The sequence below is a fragment of the Vulpes lagopus genome, chromosome 1 (assembly GCF_018345385.1).
Source record: "Vulpes lagopus strain Blue_001 chromosome 1, ASM1834538v1, whole genome shotgun sequence".
Taxonomy (NCBI): Eukaryota; Metazoa; Chordata; class Mammalia; order Carnivora; family Canidae; genus Vulpes; species Vulpes lagopus.
Window position 1 is genome coordinate 103,911,733 of NC_054824.1, and position 10,949 is coordinate 103,922,681.

The 10,949-nt window shown below is 47.9% G+C and overlaps 1 protein-coding gene across 6 annotated transcripts in view; it reads right to left on the reverse strand.

Moving 5' to 3' along the window:
• EPHA3 (EPH receptor A3) overlaps positions 1–9,683 on the reverse strand; it is a 324,780-nt gene extending 315,097 nt beyond the window's left edge. For 5 of the 6 annotated variants that reach the window (XM_041767292.1, XM_041767280.1, XM_041767286.1 and 2 more), the window contains exon 1: positions 9,462–9,683. In XM_041767292.1, the coding sequence (XP_041623226.1) occupies positions 9,462–9,549 (88 nt within the window). In that variant the 5' untranslated portion in view covers positions 9,550–9,683. The remainder of the gene's footprint in view (positions 1–9,461) is intronic. The other variant, XM_041767297.1, reaches the window with a different exon arrangement.
• Between the last annotated feature and the right edge of the window lie 1,266 nt (positions 9,684–10,949).

A 10,949-nucleotide genomic window follows, 5' to 3' on the forward strand; every position in this document is an offset into this window, starting at 1 on the left:
GGGAGGGAAGGGAAGGGGGGTAAAGGGCAGGTATTACTCTTTACCGGGCCTGTAGAATCTGTTCATCTATCTTTATTATTTGGAAGAAGATAAACTAGCGTCACCTTAATGAACATATAGGAAATTCAAGATGAAACCATTTGAATATTGATATTGATTAATGAGCAATGAAATTAACTCGCTTATCTCTTCTTTGCTCCTGTACCTTTTGAGACTATTCAATGTACTTAGTCAAGTTTTTTTTTTTTTTTTAAAGATTCATTTATTTATTCATGAGAGACAGAGGCAGAGAGACACAGGCAGAGAGAGAAGCAAGCTCCCTGTGGGGGAGCCCAATGTGGGGTTCCATCCCAGGACCCCGGGGTCATAACCTGAGCCAAAGGCAGATGCCCAACCCCTGAGCCCCCCAAATGCCCCATTAGTCAAGAGTTTTGTTTTAAAACAAGAGGCAAGTAGTTTGGAGACTTTAAAGTTAAGTTTACATTTTCCTGAATGAGAGAGTTCCGCAAACTCAAAGATAAATTAAAAAAAAATTAAAAATAGCAAAGATAGTGTTGACTCTCATTATCCAGAAGCAAGAAAAAAAAGATTTGTCCTAAGCCCTTACTTTTGCTTCTGGCAAAATGTGCCAATAGATTGAGTGGCTGAATCATTGTTGGAAACATAAGGGATCACACATTAGTTTGTTTGTTTGTTTGTTTTTGTTTTTGGTTTTTTTTTTCTTTTTTGGTACATTACAGTGAAGAAAGCAAGATACTAAAAGCAGCTTCCTGATTTGAAAGACTAATGTCATCAATATGCTGTTTTTGCTCTTTGCCAGGTTAACAGAATTTATTGCAGCAATTAATGCAAAACATATGCGCTGAAGTACCCACATGAAAAATATAATTGCCCCCAACTTAATTTGCTACCTTTCAAAACCCTGTTTTAGCTACCTTTTCTCAATGCCTCCACTTAAATAGAGTACAAGTGTTTTTATGAAAGAGCAGATAAATCATTGTAATTTATTTTCTCATCTTAAGTAATTTATAAATTATCTTTCAAATAGGGAAAAGTTTCCACAGGGAATAAAAGGTAGACTATTTAGGCCACGTTCTGTTTTCCCCGGTGCTGATTTCTTTAACAATTCCAATAGTTAATTCCCACTCTGTTTTTATTACATAAAACTTCAAATAGTTTTATTTGCATTATACTGACAATTGCATCACAATCTGTGTATGGGATTCCTGACCAAAAAAAAAAAAATCTTTCCAGCTCCAGGCAGGGACTGTGTGAGTGTCAGGGAGGAAAGACAGAGGTAAGACTGTGTGAAGAACAGGACGCACAGACATTTTCTCCTATTCCTCTGTCCACAACAAATTTTCTTTGAATTATTTTCTTGGTGCGTCCCCACCCATGCAGATAATCATCAAACCTTAGAGGAGTGTATGAACCTGCGCAGTTTCTAAGTACTCTTTGAAGCAGTTTTTTAAGTACTTGGAAGCTCGGTTTTTCTTCCCATTACTCTGGGTATTTCTAGGTTATTCTTGTAAAGTCACAGGACAAATTAGCCAGTCAGTAGGATCAAGGTCCAAAAACCAGTGCTTTCCGTCACTCCTGGGCACCGGTGATCCTGAGCAAACACGAGGTTGGAATCCAGACAAAGAGGAGAGGACCCGGCTCGGTTGCTGCTTTACTGTGATTGGTTTCCTCGGTTTCTCCCCCGTGTCCGCAGAGGGGCCGTCGTACCCGCCGTGGGCTGCAGGCAGCACGGGCCCCGCGCCCAGGCCGCCTCAGCCTCCGCACCCCCTGGATCCAGCAATCCGGATCCGCCTTCACGAGAAGTACTCAAGGTCCAGCACAAGCACGGAAGCGTGGGCATCGGCCCCAGCCGCCCCACCTGGAAGGCAGCGCCCCGGAACCCTCCCGGCCCCCCGGGCGGCGGCGGCGAAGCGCAGGAGCCTGTGGCTCCCGAGGGGGCTCCCGGGCGGCCTCAGACAAAACGGGGCGTGGGGGCGCCTCTCTATTTTAAGCGACTGAAGAACCAAAGAAAAGGCGGTCCGGAAGAGCCACCAACAGCCGCGGGGGCGCGGGGGCGCGGGGGCGGCAGAGGGCGGGCGGGCGGGCGCCCCTGGCGGGGTCCCCGCAGAGCAGCTGGCTGCGCCGGCCGCCGACACCGCGGGGGCTCCGGAGGCGGCAGGACGGGCCCGCGGCACCTGCCGGGCCTGGCTCCGAGGTGCCGCGCGCAAGGCCGGGCTGAGGGCGGTGGGGGTGCGGGCGCCCCAACATCCCGGGCCCAGCCTCCTGCCGGAGTCAGGGCCCACCTGGCCGATCGAGAGCTCCGGACCCAGCTCGCGGTGCGGAGGACCCAGGTGTGGAGGCGGACCAGGTGGGGAGGCGGGGCCAGGTGGGCCGGCGGGCTGGCCAGGTGGGCAGGCGGATCAGGTGGGGAGGCGGCGCCAGGCGGGGAGGCGGGCCCAGGTGAGCAGGAGGATCAGGCGGGGAGGCGGGCCCAGGCGGGGAGGCGGGCCCAGGTGAGCAGGAGGATCAGGTGGGGAGGCGGGCCCAGGCGGGGAGGCGGGCCCAGGCGGGGAGGCGGGCCCAGGTGAGCAGGAGGATCAGGTGGGGAGGCGGGCCCAGGCGGGGAGGCGGGCCCAGGCGGGGAGGCGGGCCCAGGTGAGCAGGAGGATCAGGTGGGGAGGCGGGCCCAGGCGGGGAGGCGGGCCCAGGCGGGGAGGCGGGCCCAGGTGAGCAGGAGGATCAGGTGGGGAGGCGGGCCCAGGCGGGGAGGCGGGCCCAGGTGAGCAGGAGGATCAGGCGGGGAGGCGGGCCCAGGCGGGGAGGCGGGCCCAGGTGAGCAGGAGGATCAGGTGGGGAGGCGGGCCCAGGCGGGGAGGCGGGCCCAGGCGGGGAGGCGGGCCAGGTGCGCAGGAGGATCAGGTGGGGAGGCGGGCCCAGGCGGGGAGGCGGGCCAGGTGGGCAGGCGGTCTCCGCCCCTCGGCGCCCGCGGCTCGGCGGCAGCAGGCAGAGGGCGCACGTTGCCCGCGCCCGGGGTCCAGCCGGCGCCGGGTTGGGAGCCGCCCCGCGCCGCTCGCGGCGCCCTCCGCGGCTGACAGCGCCCGGCCCGCCCGGCGGGAGGCGGCGGCGGTGGGGGCTCGGCTGCGGGAGGCCGGGGGCGCCGGGGCGCTGGCAGGAGCGGCGGCCGCGTCCCGGAGGGCTGGGGCCGGGCGCACAGACCGGAGAGGAGCCTTCCCCCGCCGCCTTTCCGCCGGAGCGGGAGCCGGTGCGGCCCGCGAGGCCGCGGGCGGTGCAGGTGCGGGGGCGCTGCCAGGGGCGCCCCGAGTCCTGAGGGCACGTCCGGGCGTCCCCGGGACCGCGCGGCAGGCGGGGTCGCGAGGGAAGGGGCCGCGCCGCCCCGGCCCGCGTGGGATCTCGCGCGGCGACGGGCGGGGCCGGGACCTGGGGGAGGGGCCTGCGGGCGGGCGGTCCCCGCGCCCGCGCTCCCCGCCGTCCCGGCTGAAACAGTCTCTTCTGCCGAAGAACCGGGGTTGTGCGCGCCTAGGGAGGGCGCGACCACGCAGGCCTCCCCCTCTTTTTCTTCAGGGGCAGGTTTTTAGGGTTTTAATAAAAATGGATTAGCCAGATGTTTGAAGTGATAAATATTTTCTCCTTAAGCAAAATATTTAGTATCAACATTGGTTTTAGAACCTTTGCACATCTCCCTCCATCTTTCTAATGAACTTTTTATTTTCTTTCCACTTTCAAAGGCTTTTTTTTTTTCTTTGTAAACGACCACCCTTTTTTATTTCAAAGAAAGCTGATAGGAGGCAAACTGAAATCTGCTGACTTTCCTACTTTTCCAGGAGAAAACTTCCTGCCAGTTTTCAAGAACTACCTGATACCAGGCAGCTTGTAACAGACCCAGAGGGCAAAATGAAGGGGGGCTTATGCTCCCACGCCCCGATTCCCACCGGGGGTGTCTTCCCAGCTTGATTTGTGGCTTGAAAACCCTTTGCATTTTATAAAAGTTACGACGTTGCTTTTATTTCTTAAGTCATTAGGAAAGAATTGTCTAAGGTTTCCGATTTTCGAGAAGCAAATTTCAAGTCCTACTTTTTGGAATACCTGGATGAATGACATAATGAATGTTTCACACCACCAGTCATCCCTTTATTTGAACAATCTGTGGAAAGCTACTTGTCCACTTTGTAAAAGCCCTGCAGTGACCCTCCCTGCTGATAAAATCCAGATCTCTGAAAACAGAACCCAAGAAGGGGGGGGCGGGGGGACACCTGCATCTGTTTTTCTACATCTTTTATCAAACAGGAATTAAAAGAACAAGGTTTATTAAATGTTTTAAAGAAAAAGTGTGTATATTAGAGAATAAAGTTGAGGATCTTGACAGAAAATGATTTGTAAATCTAGTGTTCTTCCAAGTGATACATATTTTCCTTACATCTAGTATTTATGCCAAACAAAATCATGGGGAATGACTAATAAAATCAAAGGTAACCTACATCATAGATTTCTTAGTAAGTAAATGTCTGTAAAAACTTATCGAGTTTTGATGATTTGTGGAAAGCTTTATTAATATTTTCTTGAAGATTTTATGACTTGGAAAATGTAACTCTAAAGAACAGTTCTTGTTCTTTCCATTTGTGTTGAAGTTAGTAAATCAAATATACTGTGGAAATATGTTTTGCCTTTAAAAATCCTTTGCAGATGTAACTGATTATTTGATATTTAAAAATTGCATATATTTTATTTCAGGAAAATTCCAAAGCTTCAGAAACAATTCTAACATTTAGGGTACTTTATAAAGAAAGTTACTGTGAGAAGCTATTAGAAGTGGGGTATTAAAGAAAACACACCAAAATTTGAATATTGACATGTGGATAGTATAAAAATGCAATAAAGAATTTTACTAAATTTTTTCTTTAAAGATATTAAGTTTCTTAAGAGTGAAGGTGAAACTACTAAATTGTTTGTATGAGCAAGGCGCAAACCATAATTATATTCAATTTAAAAACTTCACATGAAACTTCCTAACAATGTTAAAAAAATGCCTTCAGGTTTTGATTGTGTACAATATTTTGTTTAAAATTTTTTACATTAATTTTCAGTGCCTTTCATTTTTGCTCCCAATTTCTAGCATTTCATGGAAAAGACAACTTTATGTAAAAACAACCATGATGTAACACGTGGCAATGGTGTATTATTATATGTGGTTTCCCTTTTATAGTTCCAGTTGTTTCTGAGTTATAAATATATCCAATTGACCTTAAATCTTAAAATAAGCAGAAAAGTGGTATCAACTAGAGTACCAATAATAAAAAAGTATAAAATTGAAAATTAGATACCTGGTTTGTTTTTATAAATCTATTGTTATTGCCATTGCCAGAATATTTATTATTTAAAAGAATTTTTAATTGCTCACTTATGACAAGGACTAGAATGGTGTAATATATGAAACATAAGAGTGAGGAGAATGGATATTTTTCCCAATTGAATTATTATCAATATTAGTTGTTGTTGGGAAGATACAGATTCAAAATGAATTAATTTCAGGATAGATTTTGAGAGGTTACAAGAAGTTTCTTTCCGGCACAATCAAAATATTATCATAGCAATTCAGGTTGTCAGTAAAAGCTTAAACAAATTTGCTGATAATCCTGTTAATGACCTAGGTCAAGTGTTAACTGTTGTGGGTTATAAAATAGTGAAATTAAGGTTTCTCCTACCTTCAGGCAAATAGCATAGTTATAACTATTGGGGGGTGGGGGTGCTATTAGGGAAGCTATTAAATTACAAAAATGTATAATGCATTCAATTATTTAGTCTAGCGTGATGAAATGCTATTAAGAGCAAATGTAAACCCTCTTCAAAAAAAAAAACCTATAAAGATATGACAGCTTAGTCTCTATAAATATTTCAATCACAATGTATTATTAGTTGAGGATAAGTGTTTATATATGAAAAGTGATGCCAATTTATAATAATTTTTAAAAAGAGGAATAATCCATTGTTTAAATGTTTGTCTCCAACATTGGCTTAAATGTCAAAGGAAAGCATACAGTGTTCATTTGCAAATTTTACCTTTAAGGTTCAAACAATCACATAGTCGCCTTTAGTACTTAGGAGATTTATGTTCAGTAAAATATACTTCATACATGCAGTGTCCCAGCCACTCCAATAAAAGTCTCCCAAAATAAGTAGTATAATTTATTTACTTTTATTTTGAAAACTCTGATTTCCAATGCTCTATGGGTAATTGTTAATCTGATTTACAAATGCTTTTGGATAGAAAAATGATTTAGTGTTTCTGTACTGAGAATAAGCAGTTCATTCTGCCTCAGACTCTTTCAAACGTAGGAAAGTATTTAAAGAGAGTACTTTATCCATTGCTAAAAAGATTGATATGTTACTCAAGTTCCTACCTCTTTTCAAAGTTCTTTTCATTTACCATTATTATCATCCATTTGGGATCGGAATAGGGAGCAAATAAATGAACTTTTTAAGGAACACATAGTGTAGCGATCCTACTTTGCCATGAGTAGTTCATTTCCCACTAGAAGTCTTTTATTGGTATATCATGTAAACAGAGAACTGATAAGATTTTTAACAAAGTTCTATGCAGCTTTAATACAGTTTCTGTTTAAGTATATAGGCCAATTGTTAGTTTAAGTGCTCCCAGAAACTACGAATAATCTATTATCATTGAGAAGGCCAGTGAATGAGTGTCACCTGGAGTCATTTTCTTGAAAGCATAATAAAAAGTTATTTGTAACTGGGTCAATAAGAGGAAAATTCAGATTGAACTTTTTCTAAGTTTGTTTTTAACTTTTCAATCATAGGCCCATGGGCATTTTAATACTGATTTTTGGTTATCAAATCTCAAATTTTAAAAAATCACACTAGGGAAAACAACTCAATGGCTTCATTTTGTTCCCTTTTAATTCCATCATGCCTAACTTCATAACAGATTATGAAATAGGTTCTAATAATTTTTACTAAATTTCCAAAGTGTTGAAACAAAATTTTAGCCTCGTATTTTAAATGCAACTTAGTATTTTATATCTCAGTTCTCAAAATCTATATCAGAAAGCTATATTAACCAGATTCATTTTATCAATATTACTTCCACCCAATATATGAATTTTCAGAAGCATTTTACTTTCTATTCAAGTGACGTTGTTAGAATTGCATGCAAAACTTGGCACAATTCCTGGATTTTTCACTTTTCATGTTGTTCAATTCAACTACTAAGATTTAAGCTATTGCATTAATATTTAAAATTTCACTCAAATATTACTCAAGTTAAATCATTCATTTTAAATTTTGTTTTCAAACTTCCTTTCATGACCTCAGGAGGGAAAGGAGACACTACCCATAGGACATGATCTGGAAAGAATAATCCCATGAACAATGGATAAACGTTTATCCAAACAAATTAAATGTAATTTTGCCAGTTTTCTGCAAATATTTCCCTTTCTATATACAACCCTGCCCACATAATAATATATACATTATATACTGAAACATACAGTCTGGCTTAAAAGCAATTTACATTTGATTACTCCTGTTTCATTAAATTAATATTCAGTAATTTTATGTGAGCATAAATAAGTTTAAAGGGTCTTCTCTTTCTCTTGCAGTATACTGAAAGGTTATGTTTTCCACACAAATATTGACTCTCAGCTCTATCCCTGTGCATTATTAATTCAGTAAAACCCATTATCCAAATAGTTTATAAATATTCCATCTGGAGAAATACAATTTATCATGGCGATACAGGAATAATATTACTTTACTTCTAGTTATCGTCAATTCTTAAATACCTTTAAAAAATAAGATTAAATAAATAATAATTTCAGCTTACTGATATGTTATTCATTATACAAATGATTACTCTTGCCTCTCATTCAATGAAAAATGATTGACCATTACTTTCAAATAAAGATGTTATTTTGATTTGTAAAAAAAAAAAAAAAAAAAAAGTCACTTAGAGGTGATTAGATGATTTTCTTGATCCTTATATTTTAGAATTTTTCACTTTCCCAGTTGAAAAAAAGAGAAACAGAAAAATTTAATGAAATCTGCCAAACTGATAAAGGCAGTCACTAAGGAAAGAACAAAGTTAAACTAGTCTATTAGAAATGAAAGTAGGTCACCAAATATGAGAGGCAGTTTTTAGATCTAATTAAGAAGTTTCTAAATATTTTGAGTATTTACGTGTCTTTAAAATAATCCATATCATATACATTGGCTTGCCAATGTACTTTTAGTGACAAAATATATGGTGACACATTTTGACATCGTTGTTCAGTATTGCTAAATCGCAAAATAAATTGTTCAATGTCATTGTTACCAGTCCAAAATGATTAAGAAGAAATCAAAGCTGTGTTGCTTTAAAGCAATCAATTATTTAGGGAACTTTGTCTTAAGAGTCAGTCATTGTATTCACAAATCATTAGGAATAGGTGACAAAAGGTATACATGAAAAAGGCAATGTATCCATCAAATACACAATCTTATAGGAAACATTGGTGTCGTCAAGATCACATTTGCACTTTAATCCATTGAAAAGGGATGAATGCCCATCAGGAGGAAAATGAATAACCCAACATCAGGAAATGCCATTTGTTCCATTTGGACATTCTTTCTTAATTTGCTATTCAGTTATTTACCGTACCTACCCAGGAGCTTGTCACTTTTCATCATATACGGTCCCTTATTCGTATGTATGCCCTTAAACAAAGAGAATCCAACCTAAGCTTATTGCAATTCCCGCAAATATTACTTATGTTAATGTGGCATATGCTGCTCATTAGAACCTGTACCACAGGGCAAGCCATCGCCTGGCGGGATACACAGCACTTGGTGCTGCAGATGCCACATAAACCCACACCCCCGCGTCCACAAACTCGGAGGTCCCCTTCGTCCCTTGCTCAACGCCCGGTCCCAAGGAGGAACAACCTGTCATCACCTGTACCCAAGGATCTGGCGAGGAGGGTCCAATTCTCCCTTGAACTTCTCAGAGAGTACTACGTGGTCATGAGGAGGAATAAAATACTGCCACGGCTGTTTGGCACATTCACATCTTGGGTTGTAAAGCTGGAGGATTTTCCTTTCTTTCGGCTTAAAATTGGCAAACAAGGTAATTGCTTGAATTGGTATCAGATTAAAACCACATTTTCGGTTCGGGCCATCCAAAATCCGCTGTCAAAGCTCGGGAGGCGGCGACCCCAAGAGCACGTTCCCGGTCCCCTCGCGGAGGACCCGGCCCGGGAAGGTGCGGCGGGCGCGGCCCGGGAAGGTGCGGACGACCCGGCCCGGGAAGGTGCGGCGGGCGCAGCCCGGGAAGGTGCGGCGGGCGCGGCCCGGGAAGGTGCGGACGACCCGGCCCGGGAAGGTGCGGCGGGCGCGGCCCGGGAAGGTGCGGACCACCCCGCCCGGGAAGGTGCAGCGGCGCACCTGCTTACCTTCGTTGGGGGGCGGCAGGGTCAGCGCGGCGCGGCAGCCGAGGACGGCGCAGCCGAGCAGGAGGAGGACGCAGGGGTGACAGCCCATGTTGCCGGCGCACCGGGCAGCGAGAGGCGCATATCTGCGCGGAGCGCGGCTGCGAGGGGGGCGCTCCGACCGCCGCCCGAGCTACCATGCTCAGCTCGCGGCCGCCGGCGGGTCCCCCTCGGAGGCGGGAGGAGCCTGGCGGCGGTCCCCGCGCGGCCGGGCTGCCGGGTCCTAGCGCCGCCGGGGGCGGGGGGCGGGGCGGGGGGAGAGGGGGCCGGGGGCGGGGGGCGGGGGATCCACAAGTGGCGGCGGCGCGGGGAGGCGCGGGAGGACGGGAGCGCGCGCGAGCCCCGGGGAGCAGCTCGGCGTTGCTCGCCGCCCGCAGGAACCAGCAGCCCCGGGGGCGCGGCCGCGAGAGCCCGGGACGCCGTGCGGAGCCGGGGCCCCTCGTTCAGACGGACTCGGAGCCGCTCGCGCGGCGGGACCGACCCCGGGCGCCAGTCCCGCGCCGCGTCCCGCCGGACGCTCAGGCGCCCTGGTGAGGCCCGGGGCGCGCGGCTCCCTCCCGGCCCGGCCCCCGCCAGGTGCTCTCCGGGCCTCGGAGCACAGGTGGCCCGGGGATTCGGGCACGGGGGCAGGGCTGCACGGTGGGTCCCCGCCGGGAGCGGGGCGAGCCCCCAGCCCGGGACTGCCCCGGGTACAGGGGCGGGTAAGGAGTCCAGCGGAGGTTCACACGCCCAGGCGTCGCCCCCCCACCCCCAAGTGAGCGGCCGGGTTCCAGGACGCAGGGCCCGGGGGCCGCCGCCGCAGCCGCAGCCGCAGCCGCAGCCGCGTGCGCTCCCAGCCCCTGCTGGGACCAGTCTGACGGGGGTGGGACTCGGATCGCGCCGTCCCTGACACCCGGGTCCGAGGGCTAAGCCGCGCCCGCGCCCTCACGACCCCGCGGCTGGAGGGGAGTTCCCTTAGTTCCGGTTCCCTTGGGGGACAGCACAGTCGCAATCGGGTTCAGCTGCGTGATTTTGTGATTTATATTTTGAGAACTGTCTTCAGTTACCTTAGCGCGCGCGCACACACACACAGAGAGGCCGGAAAATGCTCACTCAGGTACCCCCCCCCCCCCCCGCGCCCGGCCTGCCTCCGGCCCTCCCTATTCTCCACGGAAAACACAGGCTTGCCTTCCTGGCACGGCCAGGGAAGGAGGGTGGACGACGTCTTTTAAGATCAGCGATCAGTTTTAAGGCCCTGAATGGTGGAACCTGAGTAAGGGTTTGCAAAGGCCTCCTAATGGCATATGCATGTCACGAACACGACGCTCTCAATGAGGGAACGGGACTTTCACAGGAATTGAAGTTAGGGGTTCCGGGAGCAGCTCGCTTCGGGTGGGAGGTGGGCAGAGGCCAGAGGAGGAGGCCCGCGCCCTCCGGGCCCTCCTCGGCGTCCCAGACTCCTTCCCACGTGAC